At 38.1% G+C, this 26,043-nt stretch overlaps 1 protein-coding gene across 1 annotated transcript in view; it reads right to left on the bottom strand.

The window, feature by feature from the left end:
• Positions 1 to 25,818, bottom strand: part of LOC114211250 (NXPE family member 2) — a 41,647-nt gene extending 15,829 nt beyond the window's left edge. Inside the window, 6 exon segments of the mRNA XM_088017519.1 lie at positions 11,270 to 11,433; positions 16,758 to 17,026; positions 17,029 to 17,066; positions 17,069 to 17,270; positions 17,272 to 17,394; positions 25,780 to 25,818. Of these exon segments, the coding sequence (XP_087873645.1) occupies positions 11,270 to 11,433; positions 16,758 to 17,026; positions 17,029 to 17,066; positions 17,069 to 17,270; positions 17,272 to 17,394; positions 25,780 to 25,818 (835 nt within the window).
• Positions 25,819 to 26,043: the final 225 nt, after the last annotated feature.

Genomic DNA, 26,043 nt, shown 5'->3' on the forward strand with positions numbered 1-26,043 from the left:
TCAGGGTAACTATTGAAAGGTATGAATTTAGTGCCATTGTATTGCCTGTAAGGTGACTGTTAACTGTCTGTTGTCTGTGTTCGTTTCTGCTCTTTGCTGCTTTTAGGTTCTCTCTTTGCTTAGAGGACCCCTCTCAATATTTCTTGGAGGGCTGGTTTCGTGTTTGCAAATTCCTTTAGTTTTTGTTTGTTCTGGAAGCTTTTTATCTCTCCTTCTATTTTCAATGATAGCCTAGCTGGATATAGTATTCTTGGCTGCATATTTTTCTCGTTTAGTGCTCTGAAGATATCTTGCCAGTCCTTTCTGGCCTGCCAGGTCTCTGTGGATAGGTCTGTTGCCAATCTAATGTTTCTACCATTGTAGGTTACGGATGTCTTCTCCCGAGCTGCTTTCAGGATTTTCTCTTTGTCTCTGAGACTCGTAAGTTTTACTATTAGATGTTGGGGTGTTGACCTATTATTGATTTTGAGAGGGGTTCTCTGTGCCTCCTGGATTTTAATGCCTGTTTCCTTCCTCACATTAGGGAAGTTCTCTGCTATAATTTGCTCCAATATACCTTCTGCCCCTCTCTCTCTCTCTTCTTCTTCTGGGATCCCAATTATTCTAATGTTGTTTCATCTTATCGTATCACTTATCTCTCGAATTCTGCCCTCGTGATCCTGTAGTTGTTTCTCTCTCTTTTTCTCAGCCTCTTTATTTTCCATCATTTGGTCTTCTATATCGCTGATTCTCTCTTCTGCCTCATTTATCCTAGCATTTAGTGCCCCCATTTTTTATTGCACCTCATCAATAGCCTTTTTGATTTCGATTTGGTTAGATTTTAGTTCTTTTATTTCTCCAGAAAGGGTTTCTCTAATAACTTCCACGCTTTTTTCAAGCCCAGCTAGTATCTTTAAAGTCATGATTCTGAACTCTAGGTCTGACATCGTACTAATGTCCGTATTGAGTAGGTCCCTGGCTGACGGTACTACCTCTTGTTCTTTTTGCTGAGGTGATTTCTTTCGTCTTGTCATTTTGTCCAGAGGAGAATAGATGAATGAGAGAACAAAATGCTAACAGGTTTACAACGTCCCCAGGAAATATACTGTATACAAATCAGAAAAGACCTGAAACCAGGGGAAAAGAAAGGGAAAGAAAGAAAAAAGAAAGAGAAAAAAAAAAAAGATAAAAACAAAACAATACAAAAACAGAATATGATCAAATATGATCAGGCTAGTGCATAGATCAGTGCCACACACTAGATTTTGGGCGTATTTTGGTCTGTTAGAAAAAAGTGCCTCCTAAAATTTTAAAGGAAGAAAGACATATATGTACAAAATAAGGGTTGATACAATGAAGGGATGGAAGATGACTGTAAAGATGAAAATTATAAAAGATCTTATAAAAGGACTTGGTAAGATAAGTTGTTTGAAAAAGGAAAGAAGATTTAAGAAAAAAAAAAAAGAAAAAGGGAGAGAATGTGATCAGGCAGGAGACTAGAACAAAGCCATACACTAGTGATTTAGGGTATATTTTGATCTGTTAGAAGAAACTGTACCTCAAAATTTTAAAGAGAGAACAACTTATATATATATGCCAAAAATAAGGGTAACTACTATGAAGGGATAAAATATGACTCTAAAAATGAAAAATAAAAAATGTTTTTTTTTTAAAGGGGATTGATAAGATGGTTGAAAAAGGGAAAAAGAAAAATAAAAAAAATAGTCAACAAAAATTAACTTTGATGAAATAATGAATCATGGTAAAAAAAAAAAAAAACCATGAATCTATGTGCAGTATTCCCCTAGCGCTGGAGTTCTCCCATTCTCCTTGATCGATCAACTTGGTCTTAGCTTGCTGGCTGTTTGTGCTGATCTTCTGGGGGAGGGGCCTGTTGCTGTGGTTTCCAAATGTCTTTGCCGGAGGCAGAATTGCCCCGCCCTTGTCGGTCTGGGCTAAGGAAGCTGCTCCGGTTTGCTCTCAGGAGCTTTTGTTCCCTGCAAGCTCTTGGTACAGCTTTGGAGGACCAGGGCAGAAATGGTGGCCTCCCAATCTCCACCCGGAGGAGCTGAGAACTCGGGGCCCCGCTCCTCAGTGTGCCCCCAGAGAAAAGCAGTCACTTCCGTGTCCCCGGTCTCCAGCCGCACTCCGTGCTCACCCGGCCTGTGATCGAGCGTTGCTATCTCCGGCACCCGACCCTGCGCAGAGTCTCCAAACCCAGCAGATCCCTGCAGTGCGTTCCCGCACCGCTCCTCCCCGGGAAGGAAGGGGAGTCTCCCCAGATCTGCTGCTTGTGGGGTCCCTGCTGGAGGAGCCGTGCCCTGACTGGGCCGCAGAGCACAGTTTATGGCCACCCCGAGCTGAGAGCCCGCGACTCGGCTCCGTCTCTGCAGCCGGCTTCCCCGCTCTGATACCTGGGAGCTCTGCCGCACTCAGGCACCCCCGGTCTCTCTGTGACCCCAAGGGTCCTGAGACCACACTGTCCCGCGAGGGTTCCACCCCCCGCTTAGCCACTGCAGCGACGTCCCTCAGCGGAGCCGACTTCTAAAAGGTCCGATTTTGTGCTCCGCGGCTCTAGCACTTGCCAGAAGCGGCCGACGGAGGCCCCTCCCCCGCCGTCTATCCTCCCGAATATCGCCTCGGATTCACTTCTCCGCACGTCCTACCTTCCAGTAAGTGGTCGCTTCTCTGTTCAGAGAGTTGTTGCTACTCTGCTCTTCGATCATCTGTTGAGTTCGTAGGTGTTCAGAATGGTTTTGATCCCTATTCAGCTGAATTCCTGAGACCAGACGAAATCTAGGTCTCCTACTCCTCCGCCATCTTGCTCCGCCCTCTCTCCAATTTCATTCTTTTTCATGTAGCCCTTCAGTTTTCCCAGTATCGGTTACTGAAGACACTATTCCCCATTATATATTTTTATCTCCTTTGTCATAGATTAATTATATAAGTGTGGATTTATTTCTGGGCTCTCTATCCTGTTCCTGCCAATAGCAGACTGTTTTGATTTCCATAGCTTTGGAGTATACCTTAAAATCTAGGATTCTGATACCTGCAGCTTTGGTCTTATTTCTCAAGATTGCTTTGACTATTCAGGGTCTTTTGTGTTGCATACAAAATTTAGGATTATTCTAGTTCTGTAATTTTGTAAAAAAAATAGTTCTGTAATTACAGAACTATTCTAGTTCTGTAATAGATTGTTTGGGGTGATATGGACATCTTAACCATATTCTTCCAATCCATGAGCATGGACTATCTGTTCATTTGTTTGTGAAATCTTCAGTTTCTTTTATTAATGTCCTACAGTACTTTTCAGAGTATACCTCTTTCATTTCCTTGGTTAAGTTTATCCCTAGGTATTTTATTCTTTTTGGTAAAATTGTCAATGGATTTTTAATTTCTCTTTCTGATGCTTCATTATTAGTGTATAGAAATGCATCCAATTTCTGTAAATTTTATATCCTGAGACTTTACTAAATTCATTTATTTCTAATAGTTTTTTGGTGAAGTCTTTAGGGTTTTCTATATGCAGTATCATGTCATCTGCAAATAGTGATAGTTTTACTTCTTTATCAGTTTGGATGCCTTTTATTTCTTCTTCTTGTCTGATGACTGTGGCTAGGACTTGTAGTACTATGTTAAATAAAGGTGGTGAGAGTGGACATCTTTGTCTTTTTCCTGATCTTAGAGGAAAAGCTCAGCTTTTCACCATTGAGTATGATGTGAACTGTGGGTTTGTCCTATATGACCATTTTATGTTGAGGTAGGTACCCTCGAAACCTACCTTGAGGGTTTTTATCATGAATATATGTCGAATTTTGTCAAGTGCTTTTTCTGCATCTATTAAGATAATCATATGGTTGACCTCACTGATATGAGGAATTCTTAATCTCAGGAAACACACTGAGGGTTGCTGGAGTGGTGGGGGGTGGGATGGATTGGGTGGCTGGGTGATAGACACTGGGGAGGGTATGTGCTATGGTGAGCACTGTGAATTGTACAAGACTGATCAATCACGGATCTGTACTTCTGAAACAAATAATGCAATATATGTTAAGAAAAAAAAAAGAAGAAGATAGCAGGAGGGGAAGAATGAAGGGGAGTAAGTCGGAGGGGGAGACGAACCATTAGAGATGATGGACCCTGAAAAACAAACTGAGGGTTCTAGAGGGGAGGGGGGTGGGATGATGGGTTAGCCTGGTGATGGGTATTAAAGAGGGCACATTCTGCGTGGAGCACTGGGTTTTATGCACAAACAATGAATCATGGAACACTGCATCAAAAACTAATGATGTATGGTGATTAACATAACAATAAAAATTATTAAAACAAACAAACAAAAGATAATCATATGGTTTTTATCCTTCCTCATCTTAATGTGATACATAATATTGATTTGCAAATATTGAGCAATTCCTGCATCCCCAGAATAAATCCCACTTGATCATAGCAAAAAATCATTTTATTGTTTTGTTACATAAGTACAGTTGACATGTTACATTAGTTTCACATGCATAACATAGTGATTGGACAACTATATGTTCATCTGTGCTCACCACAAGTATAGCCACCATCTGTCACCATGCAGCATTACTAAAATACCATTGACTCTATTCCCTGTGCTGTACCTTTCAAGCTAATGGTTTGTTTATTCCTTAACTGGAAGCCTGTACCTCCCACACCCCTCACACTTTTTGACCATGGCCTTACCTTCTTCCCTCCAGCAACCATCAGTTCGTTTTCTGTACTTATGGGTGTGTTTCTGTTTTTGTTAGTTTCCTTGTTCATTTGTTTTGTTTCTTGGGTTACACATATAAGAGAGATCATATGATATTTGTCTTTCTCGGACTTACTTCACTTGGGGTAATGCTCTAGGTCCATCCATGTTGTTGCAAATAGCAAGATCTCATTCTTTTTTTTTTTTTTTTATGCCTGGGTAATATCCCATTGTATTTATATACCACATCATCTTTATCCATTCATCTGTCAATGGACACTTGAGTTGCCTCTATAATTTGGCTAAGATAAATAATGCTGCAATAAACATAGGGGTACATATATCTTTTCAAATTAGTGTTCTTATTTTGGGGGGGTAAATACCCAGTAGTGGAATTACTGGATCATATGGTAATTTTTCAAGGAACATCCATACTGTTTTCCACAGTGGATGCCCCAGTTTCCCACCAACAGTGCACAAGTGCTTCTTTTTTTCTACATCCTCACCAACACTTGTTATTTCTTGTCTTTTTGATTAAAGCCATCCTGACAGGTGTAAGGTGATAGCGCATTGTGGTGGTGATTTTCATTTGCCTGATAATCAGTGGTGTTGGGCATCTTTTCATGTGTCTGCTGGCCCTCTGTATGTCTTTTTTTGGAAAAATGTCTATTCAGGTCCTCTGCCCATTTTTTAATCAGATTGGTTTTTTTTTTTTTTTTTTTTTTTTTTTGGTGTTGAGTTGTAGGAGTTCCTTATATATTCTTGATATTAACCCCTTAGGAGATATATCATTTGCAAATATCTTCTCCCATTAAGTAGGTTACCTGTTCATTTTGTTGGTTTTTCTTTCCTGAAGTTTTTATTTTAGTGTACTCTCACTAGTTTATTTTTTCTTTTGTTTTCCTTGTCTGAAGAGACCTATCTAGAAAAATGATGCGAAGGCTAATGTCAAAGAGACTACTGCCTGTTTTCTTCCAGGAGTTTTACGGCTTCAGGGCTCACATTTAGGTTTGTAATCCATTTTTAGTTTATTTTTGTGTATGGTATAAGAAAATGGTCCAATTTCATAATGAAGTAGCTGAAAGAGAAATTAAGAAAACCATCCCATTTAAAATTGTACCAAAAAAAAAAAAAAACCTGGAAATAAACTTAACCAAGGAGGTGAGAGGTCTGTACTCTGAAACCTGTAAAACATTGACTAAAGAATTGAAGATGACACCAACAAGTGGAAAAGTATTCCATGCACGTGATTAGAATAAAAGGTCCATATTACCCACAAACAATTTACAGATTTAATGCAATCCCTATCAGACTTCCAGTAGCATTTTTCACAGAACTAGAACAAATAATCCTAAAATTTGTATGGAGCACCAAAGACCCTGAATAGCCAAAGCTGTCTGGAGAAAGAAGACCAAAACTGCAGGTATCACAATCCCAGATTTCAAGACATACTAGATAGCTATAGTAATCAAAGCAGTATGCTACTGCCACAAAAACAGATAGGTAGATCAGTACAACAGGCTAGAGACACAGAAATAAACCCACACCTGTATGGTCAATTAATCTATGACAGAGGAGGCAAGAATATACAATGGGGAAAAGACAGTCTCTTCAATAAATGGTATTGGGAAAACTGGACAGCTACACACAAAAGAGAAGCTTTTTAAATGTATTGTTGAATTTGGTTTGCTAATATTGAGAATTTTTGCATCTATATTCATCATGGATATTAGCCTATGGTTTTCTTTTTTCATAGTGTCTTTATCTGGTTTTGGTATCATGGTAATGCCAGACATGTAGAAGGAATTTGGAAGTTTTCTTTCCTCTTCTGTTTTTTGGAATAGTTTGAGAAGAGTAGGTATTAGCTCTTCTTTAAGTGTTTGGTAGAATTCACCTGTGAAACCATTTGGTCCTGGACTTTTGTTGATTGAGAGTTTTTTGATTACCAATTCAATTTTGTTACTAGTAGTCTATTTGAGTTCTCTATTTCTCTCTAATTCAGTTTTGAAATATTACGTTTCCAGGAATTTATCCATTATTTCTAGGTTGTCCAATTTGTTCACATACAATTTTTAATAGTATTCTCATAATCCTTTTTGTATCTATGGTATTGGTTGTTATTTCTCCCTTTCATTTTTTATTTTGAGTCCTCTCTTGTTCCTGATGAATCTGGCTAAAAGTTTATCGATTTTGTTTATCTTCTCAAAGAATCTGCTCTAATTACATTGATCTCATCTATTTTTAAATCTCTATTTAACTTATACTGTGATCTTTATCATTTCCTTTACTGATTTTGGGCTTTGCGCCCCCCCCCTTTTTTAGTTCCTTTAGGTGTAAGGTTAGATTGTTTTAGATTTTTATTTTATGAGCTAGGCCTGTATTGCTATAAACTTTCCTCATAGAACTGCTTTTGTTGTGTCTCAAAGATTTGCAACCGCTGTTTCCATTTTCATTTTTCTGCAGGTATTTTATTTCTTTGATTTCTTCATTAGCACATTGGTTATTTAGCAGCACATTGTTTAGCCTCTACGTGTTTGCATTTTTGTATTTTCTTCTTGTAACTGATTGCTCATTTCATAACTTTCTACAGATCACATGTTAGGCCATAAAACAAGTTTCAGTAAATTTCAGATTGAAATCATATCGAGCATTTTTTCTGATGAATGTTCCATGCACATTTGAAAGAAATACACATTCTGCTGTTTATGGATAAAATGTCCTGTATATATCTGTTAAGTCTGTCTGGTCTAATGTATCATTCAAAGCCCCTGTTTCTTTATTGAATTTTCTGTCTGAATTCTATATCCACTGATGTAAGTGGGGGGGCCTCAAAGTCCCCATCTAGTATTGTTATGGTCAATTTCTCCATCTGTTAATTTTCGTTTTATGGATTTAGGTGATCCTATATTAGGTGCATAGATATTTATTACATCCTTTTGTTAGAGTAATCTTTTTATCACCATGTAATACCCTTCTTTATCTCTGGCTACAGTTTTCAAGTCTATTTTGTCTGATATAGGTAGTGCTGCCACAGCTTTTTCTTTTTTTATCTTTTTGCTTCCATTTGCATGGAATATCTTTTTCCAGCCCTTACAGCTTCAGTCTGTATATGTCTTTAGGTCTGAAGGGAGTCTCATGTAGGCAGCATATAGATGGATCTTGTTTTTTTGTTGTTGTTCTTGTTTTAATGACTGTCATACTATATCTTTTAATTGGGGCATTCAGACAATTTACGCTTAGAGTGACTATTGATGGGGGGTGTGTGTGTGTGCGTATACATACATTTTAGTGGGTATTTTTTTGTTTTTGTAGTTCTGTTGCTTTCTTGTCCTCATGTTTTGATAGCTTTCTTTAGTGTTACGCTTGGATTACTTTCTCATTTTTTGTGTATCAATAAGTTTTTGATTTATGATTACCACAGGGTTCATATATAATATCCTATGTGTGTAGCAATCTATATTAAGTTTATGGTTACTAAAAAAAAAAAGTTGATGGTTACTTAAATTTAAGCACATTCTAAAAGCACTACATTTTTACTGTTCCCTCCACGTTTTATGTATATGATGTCATTTTACATCTTTTTTACTTTTTGTATCCCTTGATTAGCTTTTGTAGATATAATTGATTTTACTACTTTTATGTTTTAATCTCCATACTAGCTTTATAAATAATTATTCTGCACTTACTGTTTGCTTTTACCAGTGAATTTTTTCCTTTCATAATTTTCTTCTAGTTATGGCCTTTTCTTTCCATTTAAAAAATTCCCCTCAACATTTCTTGAAAGGCCAGTTTAGTGATGATGAACTCCTTAAGCTATTTTTTTGTCTGGAAAACTCTTTATCTCTCCTTTTAATCCTGAATCTTGAAGGGCAGAGTATTGTTTGTTGTACATTTCTTCCTTTCAGCACTTTGAATATGTCATGCCATTCTCTTCTGGTCTGCAAAGTTTCTGTTGAAAAATCAGCTCATAGCCTTATGGGATTTCTCTCGTACATCACCGGCTTCTTTTCTCTTGCTGCTTTTAAGATTCTGTCTTTATCTTTGATTTTTGCTTTTTAAATTGTTATGTGTCTTGGTGTGGACCTCCTTGGGTTCATCTTGTTTGGAGCTCATCTGTTTTGAATCCGGATGTCTGTTACCTTCCCTCAGATTAGGGAAGTTTTAAGTTATTATTTAAGTTTTCTGCCCCCTTTCTCTCTCTCTCTTTCTCTCTGCATCCTCTAACTTGCTGTTGAATCCCTCTGCTGTATATTTTATTTCACTTATGTATTCTTTAGCTTCTGACTGGTTACTTATATTTTCTACCTCTTTGTTGAAGTTCTTACTGAGTTTATCAAATCTTCTTTCAAGTCCAGTGAGTATTTTTATGACCGTTACTTTGAACTCTTTATCAGGCATATTGCTTAACTTTGTTTCATTTCTCTTTATGTGATTTTTTTTTTCTAATTCTTCATTTGGAACATTTTCCTCTATTTCTTCATTTTGTTTATCTTTCTGTGTGGCTTTTTTTTTCCCCCCTGTGTATCAGGTAGGTCAGCTATGTCTCCTGGTCTTAGAAGTAGTGGCTTTATATAGAAGAATTTCTGTGGTGTGCTGTAGCATAATCTCCTTTGGTCACCATCTCCAGGCCCCCCATGGGTTTCCCCTGTGTAAGCTACATGTACCATCCTATTATGGCTGAGCCATAATTGCTATAGGCATGCTGGTGAGTTAAGCTGGCCCTCAGCCCAAACTGCTGTAATGACCCACTTTGTTTATTGTGGGAGCACTGGTGGGCCCAGGTGTGCTCCTTATGCTGCTAGAAGACTCAGCTACAGACCCACTGGAGGGTGGGACCAGCCCTCAGCCCACCTGTCTGCTTTTAGCCACTGTGACAGCTGTGGGAGCATCAAAGAGCAGGGCTCATTCTCTACACAGGCAACTGAGAGGCCCAGCTGTAGGAACTGTGGGATGCTAGTGTGTGGGCTTAGTTTCCACCCTCTTCAGTGCGTGAGGGGCTGCCCACTGAGTGTAACAAGGTGCTTTGGAGGGATGCCTCCTGGGGCAAGTGGATTGGGTGATACAGATCTGCAGGGGAATGCTGGCTCCAGTGAGCATTTGGCTATGTAGGCTGGGGAGGGTAAGAAAAATGGCACCTACCAGCACTTTCATTCCTATAGAAAGCTCCTGCCCCACCCCAGCACACATCCTGAAATTAATAATAGATCTCCTTCACATATACCCCAGACACTTCTCAAACTGCTGCTCTTGTACTATGTCTCAGGCTGAGTTATCTAGTGGCTAGCTCTTTAAGGGATGGGATTCCATTTCCTATTGCCCTCTGGCTCTCCTGGAGTTAAATCCTGCTGATTTTCAAAGCCCGATGCTACAGGGACCGGTCTTCCCAGTGCAGGTCTCCAAGACCAGGGATGCCCAGTATGGAGTCTGATTCTTTTGTTCCTCTGTGCTTGTGATGTCCTTCCCATTTGTGGTCAGTTATGCCAGGGGTTTGGTTTCCAACTGCATCTGCACCCCTCCTACCCTTTCTGATGTGACTTTCTCTCTACAACTAGCTGTGGAAGATCTCTTCTGCCAGTCTTCAGATGGTTTTTGGAGTCAGTTGTTATACATATAGTTGTTGCCTCATTGTGTCCGTGGGACGAGATGAGCTCAGGATCCTCCTAATTTACTATTGTTCCTCTCTCAAGAATCAGGTCATTTATATATTTTTCCACTTAAGTGACTATATCTTTTTTGTCATCTACCTGCATTGTTGGGACTTGTGATATAAGTTTAGGAACTTAAATTAATGCATATTGTTATATCACGTTTATAAATGGCTCAAAAAATAATAATCTGGCATTATCTTCTAGAAATTATGGTCCAGGTAATAGGGAAACCATAGAAGTGTTAAGAGGACTCAAGTTGTCTTGAGTCTAAGAACTTTCTTCAGTGTAAAAGTTGGGCATGGATGATGGCTGCCATGGCAGAGAGAAGGGCTCTGTCTTTTCCATAGACTGTGAGCTTTCAGTGGGTTCATTATTTATTTGTATGTTCTCCACAGGGTTTTGCAAAGTTCCTTGCATAGAGTAGGTCCTTAGTAAACGTTTGCTGAACACATGAGAAAGGGGCAATAGGTAAATGGATACACCATTGATTGTTATAACGAAAGTCATTTGATTTTTCTGAAATTCACTTTAATTCCAGTATAGCAGAAACATCGCTTTTATGAGTGACATGGCTTTGTGTTGACCACTGAATTTCCTGTGATAAAGTTGAAAACATCCACAGAAATTGCTAGTTTGTAGAACTTTAATCAAGATGGTTTGGCTGAAACAGACCTGAGAAACCACCAAAGAAACTTTCTAACTCAGTAGCTTATCTGAGACATTTTCACATTACCCAATTATTGGATTTTCAGGCATAAAATTTAAGTTTAAATAAAAACCTGTACATTTTGAGAGTAGGCAGCTGAAATTAAGAGTTGCTTAGACTTTTAGATCTGACTCAAGGTGAAAATTGGTTAAAATTGATATGAAAATAATTTCTAAGAACAAAATCCTTCCTGTAAAACCCAAGATGATTGGTACTCTTTGCTCCAATAAAGATGAAAGTGGTTAACGTCAATTTTCTCAAAGTAAGAATGTCTTTTAGATGGATAAATTGTGAACACAGCAAGCAGCAGCACAATAGACTTACTGTTACATGGTAAAATCTCAATGGAGGTAAAGTTCTTCATCATTTCTACACCCATGTTTGACCTTCAGAAAATGGGAAAATAAATTAACATGGTATCTGCCCAGATAGTAAAGTAAAAATCACTAGCAGGGGGATGTGGGGTGGGGCACGAGGTGCTACCAAGGGATGGAGGGAGAGATTAAGCCACTCTTAACTCTCTGCAAATGTTTGTTTTTTTCTTTACCTTGATATATTTAAGATATTCTGAGAAAGTAAATGGGTCAGGATTCTGGAAAACTGTTCTCCTAGTAATAGCAGGGATCCAAAGATCCAGAAAGAGACATGTGCAACTAATCCAACATGTCTTTGGTTTTTATCTCCTAAAAGATTTTCTACTGCAAGCCAGCCTTTCTGTCTTTACCACCTGTGGTAATTCAGGCCTTCATCAACATTCTCCTAGGCCAGTACTTCTCAAACTTGAGAGTACATCAGAATTATCTGGAGAGCTTATTACAACTGAGATTGCTGAACTTCCTCCCCAGAGTTTCTGATTCAATAGTTCTGGGGCACTTGAAGAGCTATCTCTACCCCCATATTCAAAGCATCATTAATTCACAATAGCCATGTTATGGAAACAATCTAAGTGTCCATTGATGAATGAATGAATAAAGAAAATATGGTTTATATATACAATGAAATATTCAGCCTTAAAAAAAAGAAAAAGAAATCCTGTCATTTGCAATAACATGGATGAGCCTGGAGGACATTATGCTGAGTGAAAACAAGCCAGATACAGATTTAGATAAGCTAGATACAGAAAGACAAATATGCATGATTTCACTTATATGTGAAATCTAAGCAAGTCAAACTCATGGAAACAGAATGGTGGGGACACCTGAGTGGCACAGTCGGTCAAGTGTTGGCTCAGGTGGTGATCTCAGGGTCATGAGATCAAACACCACCTGGGGTTCTGCACTCATAGAATGGTCGTTGTCAGGGGTTTAGGGGAGGGGAAAATGGGGAGATGTTTGTTAAGGGGTATAAACTTACAGTTATAAGATGACTAAGCTCTGGGATCTAATGTACAGCCTGGTAACTATAGCTAATGTATTGTAGGCTTGAAATTGGCTGAGAAAGCAGATCTTAAGTGTTCTTACAACACCCAGGGGCACCTGGCTGGCTCAGTTGGTAGAGCATGCAACTGTTGATCTCAGGATTGTAAATTTGAGCCCCATGTTAGGTGTAGAGATTACTTAAAAATAAAAATTAAAAATTAAAAAACACAAAAATGCTGATTATGTGAGGTGATGGATATATTATTCAGCTTGATTATGGTACCCATTTTACAATGTATATATCAAAATATACTGTATACCTTATTGTGTATAATTTTATTGGTCCATCACACGTCAAAAAAGCTGGGAAAAAATAGTTCTGGGCTGAGGTCCAGGAATTTGGATTTCTAACAAACTTTCAAGTGAAGCTGAGGCTGCTGATCCAAGGATATTACTTTGAGACCCTTGCCCTAAATGACTATATTCCTGCTCCTTTAGTTTATCCCACCTAAAAATATGCTCTGTGCTGCCCATTTTATTCCCCTAGACAAAATACTTCCGTGACGTTCCATTATCAACCTACAGTATTAGGACCAAGCTCCCTTGCTGGCTTACAGCCTCCTATGAGCGTTCACTTCTCCAGCCTCCTCTTCATGAACTCTACCTTCACAAGACCCCCAGAGGCTATTTTCTGTACTTTATCATCTCCTTGTGTGTAGGACTTAGGTCATTTATTCATTATAATGTTTTAATTGCCTAGCGCTGTGAGCTTCACCTCAAGATATGGGTCCTACCAATTAAGATGGTGACTATATCTGGTCAACTGAATTCATTCCATCAACATAAGATCCATCTAGGGAAAGGAAGGGCTTCCAGAGCCAGAGAAAGGATTGATTTTTTTTTTTTTCCTCAAGTGAGAATAATACTCCCCTCGTCGAGGGCACCAGAGGACTGCCAAAGTGAGGGACCAGTGTGTCCGGACAGTGACAGGTGAAGTGGTGGAGTCATGGGGACGGGGCTATAGCCCCTTTACTTGAGAATAAAGTAGATTGGGATTCCGGGTCCAACTCTGCCACTTGCTTGGTGTAACTTACTTTGGCCAAGCTATTTAGTATGTCTGTGTTTAAATTTCCACATATGTGAAATGAGCATAATAGTCATTCCAGAGTGGTTTTTATTGAGGATCTTATCAGACCTCTCTCTGGCACAAGGTTAAAATTTGTCTCAGTGGGGAACTTGAACTTCTGAAATTTGAAACATTCTCCTGTATCTATCCCAGGTAAGGTTGAAATTGACAAAAGAGACCAATACCTGGCTACCTTGTAAATTTCAATATCAAAGCCAAACTTTGGGACATTAAAAATAAGGTTAAAAATAGGTACTCATGGTATAGAAAGGCATTCATTTCAATGTGTCTTGTCTTAGTATTAACCATGCATGTGTGTACATATATATATACATATTACATTTCAGAAGGGGATCTGTAATAGACCATGATGGAAACTGAAAGATGTATCAACTGTGTTTCCTGTATGAAGTCTTCCTGTATGGCAACCCCTGGTTTATTTTCCCACCATGATTATCAATAAAACCCTTAAAATTAAAAAAAAATTTTTTTTTTAACCTTGAGGAAGTGAGTATTTGAGGAGGTAGCTTCTAATTGAGGAGGTAGCCAGGCTTGAGAGAGGGAATACTAGTGAGAAAATGTATTTACTATGTTAACAAATGAAAGAGAAACAAGCTTAGTCCTGGGACTTGTCGGAAGGAATGAAGTCATAGAACCTAACTTGGGCCTAAGAATGGGGCTTAGAATCTAATGATAGAATGATCTGCAAGAGTTCTTGGATATGGAATTAACCATGAAGCCAACCATTCCTTGTGTATGCACTAAATCACCTGTGAGGAAACTTACATCTCTACTTATATGCAGTGGGAGAAAAAACTGGACAGTTTGAATAAAGCAGGGAATCCAGAAGTAAATGTGTCTATTAGAAAGTAAACAGGGTCAGGCATATTATTGTCATAAATATAGCCCACTTTAGAAGCATAATTGGACCCAACATACATGCAGTGTGCCAGTCCAGGAATTTAGGATTTTCTATGAACAGGCAGGAAAGTGTGTAAGGAGAATTCCCCAAATCCAGGCTGCAATGATCATCTCAAGAGGGAGCCATATGTGGCCAACAGGGAAAAAAATGAATCAGCCTGGGTAGACTCTTCCCGTAGATTTAAGACATGGCCTTCAAAATGGAAAGGCCTCTATGTCTCCATGATTAGGTCTCCTTTAGTTATTAGTAAAATATATATTTTTTTAAAGTCCGGCCTCTTCTGTCTGAGCCATAGGATAAAGAGATTATTCCATACCTTGATCAGGAAAACAAGTGAAGGTGACATAGGGGTGAAAGGGAAATCTTACAGAGATGTAGGGTCAGTTTTGCCCTGTGCCCTGCCCTTGTATCATCATAATGTTTAAAATGGATTTGAATTTGAATTTCCAGGATACTATGTTATCCTACTTGCTTTTCTAAACCCACATCACAAAAACAAGGCCTCTCTATAGCAGCAATTACCAAACTATGGAACCAAAATCTCTTAAAATGATCCATTAAATAACTGTTCCACGGTCAAACAATTGTGAAGTTCTGCATTCTAGCCCCACTTGAAGGCATAGATACTACAGTTAATGAAAAGGCACTGTAAATAAACCTATTTAATTATTTTCCCAGATTGTATTTCACTTATTTTTCCATTCAACAGTTGAGAATCTTCCAGGTGGCAGATACCACACTAGGCTAGGAGACAAAATGGTGGCCCTCAACGGCTTCCTATTATATATAGATGGCCTCTAAACAATGCCTATTCCTCTGACCCTCTCTCTCCCTCATTCATTGCATGTCAGCCTCAGTGATTCCCTTCACAGTTCCTGGAACATTCCAGCATGCTCTTGTTTCAGTTCATATACCCTCTCTTAAGACTGGTATTTCCCCCCAAAATTCCCCTGGCTCACTTCCTCACTTCATAGAAGGTGCTATTCAAATGTCCCATTCTCAGGTTAGTATTCAAGGCAGGCCTTACCTGGCCTCTTTTAAAACCGCATTCATTAGGGGTGCCTGGGTGGCTCAGTCAGTTAAGTGTCTCTCGATTTCAGATCAGGTCATGATCTCAGGGTGGTGAGGTCGAGCCCCGTGTCAGGCTCCATGCTGAGTGTGGAGTCGGCTTAAGATTCTCTTTCTCCCTCCCTTGGGCCCTCCCTCCCACCCCTACATGCACATGCTCTCTTCCTCCCTCTCTCTAAAAAAAAAAAAAAGAAAGAAAGAAAGAAAAAAAAATAGCATTTACCATTACTTTGAAATTCTTTATTCTGGAACTTTGTTACAAACCTGTTTGTTGTCTTTTTGTCCCTCTAGAATGTTGAATTCCAAACAGCTAGAACTATGCCTGGAATGTAGAAAGTCCTATTGATAAGTTGAATAAATAAATGTTGAAAATAGTTATGGTTTTTGCCTCACAGAGCTCAGAAGATTAAAAAATGTTTGAAATTTAGTAGTATAATGAGTGTTATCACTGGGGGGAAGAAACAGAATGTAATGAGAGAATATGGGACTAGCACTTTACCCTAACATGGAAGAAACGACAATTAAGCCAAGGCTTGCAAAGTGCCAGAGTTGAGAGACAGCATGGTCTGTTTGTGAAATAAAAGTTGAGTTTGCCTGACAGAGCAAGGCAGCATAAGGGTGAGACAACAGGCTTCTGAGCTGGGCAAGTCCTTGTAAACATTAAAGAGTCTGGATTTCATCCTTAGAACAATGAGATCATATAAAGGGTTTTAAGCAAGGAAAAGTAAAAGTCATCTAGATTTTGGAAACTTTAGTCTGGGTGCAGTGTGGAGAGTAGATTGAAAGCTATATGAGAGGTACAATTCATAGGGTTTGGTGATTTATTTAATGTACAGGGTCAAGTAACTAAAGAATGATAGCATTCACCCCCTCCTTTTTTTTTTTTTTTTTTTTTTTTACATAGCATCTATTAATATCCTGTAAGATTGGTGTTCCATGGAATATGTCATAGAAAATACCGGTCTCTAAATAGTTACCAACTCTAGAAATACTACAAAAGATGGAGAACTTAGTATATGTAAAATGCATCATTGGTTATACTCCTTAAAACCACAGTGTAGAGGTGACCTGCGTGGGGCCCTAGCTGCTGACCTGACCCTGAGCAATGGATGAATTTATAACCCAGTCACATTCATTGACCTAAGGGACTTGATTAGGAAAAGTTTCTAGGCAGAATTGGGTTTGAACCTAAGCCTCCCTCTTTATATCAATTACTGTATATGAAGGCCTGTTTGCCTGTGGAAAAGGCTTCGTTCTTCTTTTCTAAGATAGGAAATGTTTCCATTGCTGGTGGTCCTGTGGGTCAGGGCCTCACGGGGAACATATGGAGGCCTCATGCAGTAGAAGCCTTCTTGGTCTCAATAGTCCAGGTATTTGCAAAGTTCGGCACTTGAGTTTAGGGTCAGACCATACTCAGAGAGGACCCAGGAGGTATTATTGTCAGACTGGCCTGTGAATATCACTCTGTCATAGTCTTGGTTCCTTGCCCTCCAGAGAGCTCTTATATTCCTTCACTGGGGTGGATGAGCAGGAGAGACAGACCCAGCCTTCCCAGAACAAAGTGCTGCTGACAAGGTAGCTGCCATTGTTGAAGTCTGTCACCTTTCCTGAAGCACCTGCCTTCAGGGCTGGGGAGGACATCCTGACCCTCAGGAGATCCCCGCCATATTCCTTCCTGCTTCCCAAGTGGTCCCTCCCCTGCAGCAGGATGTCTAGCTGAACCTCCTGCAGTAGGCGTCTGGTGGGGGAGTGGGGGGGTGGGGAGGAGGGTGGCTGTGCTGTGTGCAGCCCTGGTGATGGGGTTCACGTTGGTGAAAGGTCTGGGTGGGATCAGCTGGTCTAGTTTCTCCATGATTCCTTTTATTCTCAGTCTCTGTTAGTGAAACTGCAGGATCCAGTGGTACTTCAAGGTGTAAGGACTTTCTGAAGATGTTCTATTGCTTCAGGGGAGTAGGGCTTCTCAAACTGAACAAGAACAGAACTATTGAGGGGCAAGGGATAGATTATCAACAAATAATATGGCTTGTTTTCAGTATAAATTATTATGGTCTAGCTTATACACATTTCAGTAGATATAATTACATATCAAAAATGGATTCTAACAGTTTTCAGTTTTGGAATCATAAGAATCAATTTCCATGAAATGTGACTCCCACTGCTGCCAACAGATGATTTTTGGGGGGAAGTCATTGGCTTAAAATTAATTATATAAATAAATATGATTTTTGTGATGTTTATTGAAACTAAACTGCCCCTTTAATCAAAAGGACCCTGTGAGGGGCGCCTGGGTGGCTCAGTCGGTAAGCGTCTGCCTTCGGCTCAGGTCACGATCCCAGGGTTCTGGGATCGAGCCCCACGTTGGGCTCCCTGCTCCACGGGAAGCCTGCTTCTCCCTCTCCTGCTCCCCCTGTTTGTGTTCCCTCTCTCGCTGTGTCTCTCTCTGTCAAATAAATAAAACCTTAAAAAAAAAAAAAAAGACCCTGTGGGTCTCACTTCCCTGAAGTGGGAGTTTGGGTGCTGAGGGAACAACCCGCTGACCCCGCGCGTGTGGACTTGTGCCCCTCGTTCATCAGGTCATGGTCTACATATTCTTAGTTCAAGACACCACTCCAGCTTCTCAACACACAAAGAATAAGAGTTACATATAGCGCTCTTAATAATACAGACACAAATATTTAATCAAATGAAATAGGTTTAGCTGACAATGTCATTGGATTCACCTGGACAACAAGGTAACTGGCGAGAATGTCATCACCAATTTAAAATCTGCTCAGGAGTCTCCCAAGCCCCATAGAGGTCCGTTTAGCCATCGCCTAAAATGACATGGGTGAAGCCAGACTTGGAAACCCACCCCTGCTTGTTAATTGGCTTGGGTTTTTTTGTTTGTTTGTTTTCTTTTACTTTTTAAGTTGACTGCTTTTTTTTTTTTAAACTGAAAATGCCTTTATCATTTTTATTGAAATGTCACCTACAGTGTTATATGTTAGTTTCAGGTGTACAATATAATGATTCAATAATTCTATACGTTTCTCTGTGCTCATCAAAATAAGTGTGCTCTTCATTCTGCATGGAGCACTGGGTGTTATGCACAAACAATGAATCATGGAACACTGCATCACAAACTAATGATGTAATGTATGGTGATTAACATAACAATAAAAAATTAAAAAATAATAAACTTTAAAAAAATAAAAAATTAAAAAAAAATAAGTGTGCTCTTAATCCCTGTTATCTTTCCTACCTCTATCTTCCTCCCTACTCCCCTCCTGGAAGCCACCAGTTTGTTTTCTCTATTTAAGCGTAATGTTTTTTGTTTTTGCTTTTGTCTCTTTTTTTCATTGTCTTTGTTTCTTGAATTCCACATAACCCCTTACGCCTGTCAGAATGGCTAAAATGAAAATCACAGATAATAAGTGTTGATGAGGATGCATCATGCACTGTTGGTGGGGATGCAAATGGGTACAGCGCTGTGGAAAACAATATGGACTCTTGCCATGATTTGGCTGTGGTTGATAATGCTGCCTTAAACATCAGGTGCATGTATCCCTCTGACTCAGTATTTTTTGGGTAAATGCCTAGTAGTGCAATTGCTGGGTCATAGGGTAGTTCTATTTTTAACTTTTTGAGGAACCTCCATACTGTTTTCCACACTGGCTACACCAATTTGCATTCTTCAAGTTTCCTCAAAAAATTAAAAATAGAACTACCCTATGGTCCAGTATTTCCACTATTGGGTTTTAACGAAAGAAAACGAAAACAATAATTCAAAAAGATATATGCACCCCTATATTTGTTGCAGCATTTTTTACAATAGCCAAGATATGGAAGTAACTCAAGTATCCATCCATAGATGAGTGGATAAAGAAGATGTGGTATGTATATAATATATCTATATATAACCTTTATCCATTCATCTATGGATATGTGTGTGTGTGTGTGTGTGTGTTTGTACACATATATATAATGGGATATTACTTAACCATGAAAAAGAGATCTTGCCATTTACAACAACATAGATGATCCTAGAGGGTATAATGCTAAGCGAAAGAAGTCAGAGAAGGACAAACACCATGATTTCACTCATGTAGAATTTAAAAAATAAATGAAATTGATTGCTGTTTAATATTCACACGTAAAGTCTTGAAGTCCAGGTATACTACTTCCTCTCATAATTGTTATCAAAGACTTTTCTGGAACAAGATATTTAGTTATGCCAAAAATATCCTGTAACACCTCCTATATGATATGCTATTAATTAGTTGCCTGAAAGAAAGATTCACACAAAATCCATCTTCTGGTTGATGAATGAATAATTGCATGCTCACCGAGATTGTACTTGGATGTCTGTCATCAATTTAAATATTTTTGGTTAAATTATAAAATGTTATTAAAAATGTTTGCAAATTTGACAGATGAAAATGGAGACTTACACTGGTACTAAAATAAAAGTAATTTAAAATAGTATTTCAACCGCATTTCCCCTCATACTTTTTTTACTGATATATTTCTTCTGAATGGTCTATTTCCTTTGTCCGGTTTTTAATTTCGATGTCAATGTTTGATGTCAATTTCTGAGTTGACAGTTCTTTATATAACAAACATCTTAACATTCAGTCTCTCAATTTTGCAGATAATATTTGATTAATTGCTTGACATTTTAGAAGTATTTAATATTTGCAGTTAAAGCACTGAAGAATTCCTCTGTGACATATTTCTATTACCTCTAATCTTAGACTCTTCTCTACACTTTGATTTCTAAATATTTAATTTTATTTTAATATTTCTATGATTGGACTTTCTATTCTTTTGTATACCTAGATTCAGCCAAGTGGATAGAAAGGTCTACTCTACTGGTTATTATGATAAAGATACTCTCTGCCCTCTTATTGATCTTAATAATTTAATTTAATTATTATTAATTTAATTATTATTAATTATGAAAGGAAGACACACAATTATCATTTGCAGCTGATATGATTATATCCCCAGGAAAGCCAATCTAGGGAAAGGAGCAAACAAGTAAACTTGCTACAAAAAGTAAATAACTTGAAAGATACATAAGCAAAATTTCATGGGTACCTAAAATACTGTAGCAAATTTGGCCTGGGACAGTTAAGAATGGCTTCATGGGGGTGGGGATGGAATAGAAGTTATAGTTCAATATATATGAATGATATATGCTGAATATATCTGTATATATGAATATGTATGAATATATATGTATAGGGTGTTTCCATGTGGAGTGATGAAAAAGGTCTGGAAAAAGAGTGGTGATCGTTGCATAATACTATAAACATAATTAATGCCATTGCTTTGTACATTTCAGTGGTTAAAATAGAAAAGCTTTATGTTATCTATACCCACAATGTTTATAATTAATAATATACCAGAGACCATTGAATTATAGACTTTAAATGGGTGAATTATGTGGTAGGTAAATTATATATCAATAAAACTTTTTTTTTCTTTAAAGAATGGCTATACAGGGCTGATGACATTTGATTCTCAAAAGACTGGAAGGAGACTACCAGATAGGAGAAAAAATATTTTTTTAGATAAGAAAAGCTATCTTTGGCATGGGGATTTTTCTTTTCAGAAAAAGTGTTATTTTCACTCTATTTCTGTAAACCATGTTCGTAAGTCCAGAACCACTGACCTTTCTTTAAGAATAATTTTTTGAGTAAAGAAAGTGACTAGAGTCCAAAAAAGATTCTAACCTAAATATTTTAAGATTTGAAGGTCTTGGAGAAGCTCTGAGGAGCAAACTTAATAAAGACAGTCATCCATCTTAGTTTCCTTGTGTCTGACATAGGCGGTCACTGATTATAACTAAGCAGTGCTGCTCCCTGATCTTTTTGTAATAAGAAATATCCTAAAGTTCTTACATGAGAAAGATCCAGGTAATAACAAATTAAAAAAGTCTAGGCTAGGGGCGCCTCAGTGGCTCAGCTGGTGAAAGGACTGCCTTCAGGCTCAAGTCATGATCCCAGGGTCCTGGGATTAAGCCCTGCATGGGGCTTCCTGCTCAGTGGGAAGCCTGCTTCTCTCTCTCTCTCTCTCTCTCTGCCCTTCTCCCCTGCTCATGCGTGCTCTCTCTTTCAAATAAATAAATAAAATCTTAAAAAAAAAAAAAGTCTGAGGGCACCTGGGTGGCTCAGTCAGTTAAGTGTCTACCTTCAGCTCAGGTCATGATCTCAGGGCCCTGGGATCAAGCCCCGCACTGGGCTCCTTGCTCAGTGGGGAGCCTGCTTCTCCCTCTCCCTCTGCCTGCTTGTGTTCCCTCTCTCTCTCTCTCTCTCTCTCTCTATGTGTCAAACAAATAAATAAATCTTTAAAGTCTAGACTAATAGGTGATGAAGACATTCTGGATGATTTTGAAGATCATAACTTATTTTTTTAATTGAACTATAATTAACATACAGTGTTATATTAGTTTCAAGTGTGCAACATAATTAACATTTCTGTACATTACTCAGTGCTCATCACCATAAGTTTACTCTTAATCTTTTTTTTATTCCACTCATCCCCTCACCCATCTCCCCTCTGGCAACCACAAGTTTATTCTCCATATTGAAAAGTCCATATTTTTTGTCTCTTATCTGCGTTTGTTTTGTTTCTTAAATTCCACATATGAATGAAACCATATGGTATGTGTCTTTGATTTATTTCATTTAGCATTATCCCTTCTAGGCTCATCCAAGCCATTGCAAATGGCATTATGGAGTAATATTCCATTATATAATATACACACACCATTGCTTATGGCGCATGTATACATACACAGACGCACACACACCCACACTTCACATCTTCTTTATCCATCTATTGATGGACAGTTGGGTTGCCTCCATATCGTGGCTATTGTAAATAACATTACAATAAACATAGGGGTGCATATATATTTTTGCTAGTGTTTTCAAAGAATGGTAACTTTTAAAAAAAATTTTTGTTATGTTAATCACCATACATTACATCATTAGTTTTTAATGTAGTGTTCCATGATTCATTGTTTGTGCATAATACCCAGTGCTCCATGCAGAACGTGCCCTCCTTAATACCCATCACAAGGCTAACCCAACCCCCCACCCCCCCCCAGAACCCTCAGTTTGTTTTTCAGAGTCCATCATCTCTCATGGTTCATCTCCCCCTCCGATTTACCCCCCTTCATTCTTCCCCTCCTGCTATCTTCTTTTTTTTTTCCTTAATATATACTGTATTATTTGTTTCAGAGGTACAGATCTGTGATTCAACAGTCTTGCACAATTCACAGCGCTCAAGGAATGGTAACTTATTTTTAACATGGAACTTCCAGAGCAGAGTGTTCATCTGATTACTCAGGGCTAACATGTTTGTCCTTGAGTCTGTTAAAATTCTTGCCTTTAGGACTCATTTCCTAACACTGGGTCCTAAATGACTGAGGGGAAAAACTCTGAAGATGAAGAGTTGGAATCTCCTCCACTAGCCAATGGTCATCCCTGAAATCCAGCTTAGTATTACCAGTAAGTGAGATTGCCAAGGATTCAGAATAGGCCACTTAAGACATCAGATATTCCAAGAAAATAAGGACTTTTCCTTCAACATGATCACAATAATGATTACATGCTCCAGTAAAAACACTTAGTCTTGATTCTCGCTATCACCATTTACTACCTGTGTAATAATACATTAGACAAAGCTCCATTTCCTCATCGTTAAAGCAGGGTTCTTTACACATGAGATGTTCGTGTTGAAACAAAATAATAGAATACATCTATTTAATGCCAGATACGTCTATAAATAACAAATCACCAGATCATCTTTAAAAATGTTTTTCCTTTGGCCCATTTTTTTGTGTTAAAATATACATGACATAAAATTTACCATTACAACTATTGTAAGTGTACAGTTTAGTGCCATTAAGTGCATTAAGCAATATATTGTCATTCTTAAGATATTTTCACTTTTTATTACAGATATTAAAAGCATACAGAAGCAGAGAGAAGTGTAAACACCACTTAGTTCTGCAATGTTTGCATCACTCAGCTTCAGAAACCTCTTTCAGCGTGCCCAGAATCAATTCCACTTGATCACCATGAATGATCTTTTTAGTGTATTGTTGAATGCAGTTTGTTGATATTTTGAGAATTTTTGCATCTTGTTCGTGTAGGTTTTTTTTTTTTTTTTTTTTTTTTTTTGTGGTGTGTTTGCCTGGTTTGGGTATCAGGGAAATGATAGTCTTGTAGAATGTATTTAGAAGCTTTCCTTTCTCTTCTGTTTTTTTTTTTGGGATAGTTTGAGAAGAATAGGTATTAACTCTTTAAGTGTTTGGTAGAATTTATCTGTGAACTCATCTGGTCTTGGAATCAATGTGAGTTTTTAATTATTGATTCCATTTCATAAGTAATTGATTTTAGATTTTTGTATTTCTTTCTGACTCAGGTTTGGAGGATTGTATGTTTTGAGGAATTTAGCAATTTCTTCTACTTTGTCCATTTTGTTGGCATATGATGACCAATCCTATTTCATCTATATTGCTATCCACTTCCTGCCAATACACCTCTTACTGGATTATTTCAAAGAAAATCATATTTTTAATCTACAAATATTTCAGAATGAGTTAGATGCTCAATTTTTTTATAAAAAAACATAAACACAAACTGTCATTTTATCCAAATACATAATAATTTCTTAAGGTTAGTGTACAAATATCCCTTAGTATTTCATAAGTGATTTTTTCTTTTTATTAAAGTATAGTTGAACAATATTATATTTCAGGTGTACAACATAGTGATTCAATAATTCTATACATTACAAAATACTCAACATGGTAAGTATGGTTACCATATGACACCATATTTTATTAAAATATTAATAACTGTACTCCCCATGCTGTACTTTTCATTCTCAGGACTTACTTTATAACTGGAAGTTTGTATGTCTTACTCTCCTTCAACCATTTTGTTCATCCCTCACACTCCTCCCTCTGGAAACCACCAGTTTTCTGTATTTTGTGTCTCTTTCTGGGGTATTTTTATTTTGTTTGTTCACTTGTTTTTTTATATTTTATATATAAGTAAAATCATATGGTATTTGTCCAGCTTATTTTACTAAGCATAACATCTTCTAGGTCCTTCCATGTTTTAATGACTGGCAAGACTTCATTCAAAATGTCTGAGTGATAGTCCACTGTGTGTATACACACACACACACACACACACACACACACACACACACACACACATGTTGATGGACACTTAAGTTGCTTCCATATCTTGGTTATTGTAAAGAATACACTAAGCATTGGGGTGCATATATATTTTTGAATAAATGTTTTGGGTAATAACTGGGTATTTGGGTGTAACTGGGTTTTCTTTGGGTAATAACCCAGTAGTGGAATTGCTAAATCATATACTATTTCAATTTTTTTAAAGATTTTATTTATTTATTCATGACAGAGAGAGAGAGAGAGAGAGGCAGAGGGAGAAGCAGGCTCCCAAGGAGCAGGGAGCCCGATGCAGGACTCGATCCCAGGACTCTGGGATCATGACCTGAGCCGAAGGCAGACGCTTAACCATCTGAGCCACCCAGGGGCCCTACTATTTCTATTTTTAGTTTTTTGAGGAACCTCCATACTGTTTTCCATAGTGGCTGCACCAATTTACCTTTCCACCAAGAGTGCACAAGAGTTCTCTCTTCTCCACATCCCCACCAACACATTGTCTTTTTGATACTAGCCATTTTGACAAGTGCAAGGTGATATTTCATTGTGGTTTTGATTTGCATTTGCCTGATGATGAGTGATGTTGAGTATCTTTTCATGTGTCTCCTGGCCATCTGTATGTCTTCTTTGGAAAAATGTCTATTCAGATTGCCCATTTTTTATTTGGATTAGTTCAGGGCGGGTTGTTGTATGATTTTACATATATTGGATGTTAACTCCTTATTGCATGTATCATTTACAAATATCCTCTCCCATTCAGTAGCTTGCCTTTTCATTTTGTTGGTTTCCTTTGCTGTGCAAAAGCTTTATATGTTGTTCTGGTCCCAATAGTTTATTTTTGCTTTTCTTGCCCTTGCCTGTGGAGACATAGCCAGAAAGATGTTGCTAAAGCTGCTGTCAGAGATTACTGCCTATGATTTCTTCTAGGAGTTTTATGCTTTTAGGTTTCACATTTAGGTCCTTAATCCATTTTGAGTTTATTTCTGTGTATGGTGTAAGAAAGTGGTCCAGTTTCGCTTCTCTAATATGTAGCTGCCCAGGTTCCCCTGCACCACTTACTGGAGATTGTTGTCTCCTTGTGTATATCCTTGCCTCCATTTTTGTAGATTAATTGACCATAGAAGTGTAGGTTTATTTCTGTCTCCTTATTCTGTTCTGTTGATCTATGGGTCTATTTTTCTTTCAGTACTATAGTGTTTTGATTATTATAGCTATGTAGTATATCTTGAAATCTGGGATTGTGATACCTCTGGCTTCATTCTTCTTGCTCAAGATTGCTTTGGCTACTCAGGGCTTTTGTGGATCCATACAAATTTAATATCA

Source organism: Eumetopias jubatus, unplaced genomic scaffold, assembly GCF_037043125.1.
Source record: "Eumetopias jubatus isolate StellerSeaLion01/CBP00866 unplaced genomic scaffold, mEumJub1_p1.0 scaffold_13, whole genome shotgun sequence".
NCBI lineage: Eukaryota > Metazoa > Chordata > Mammalia > Carnivora > Otariidae > Eumetopias > Eumetopias jubatus.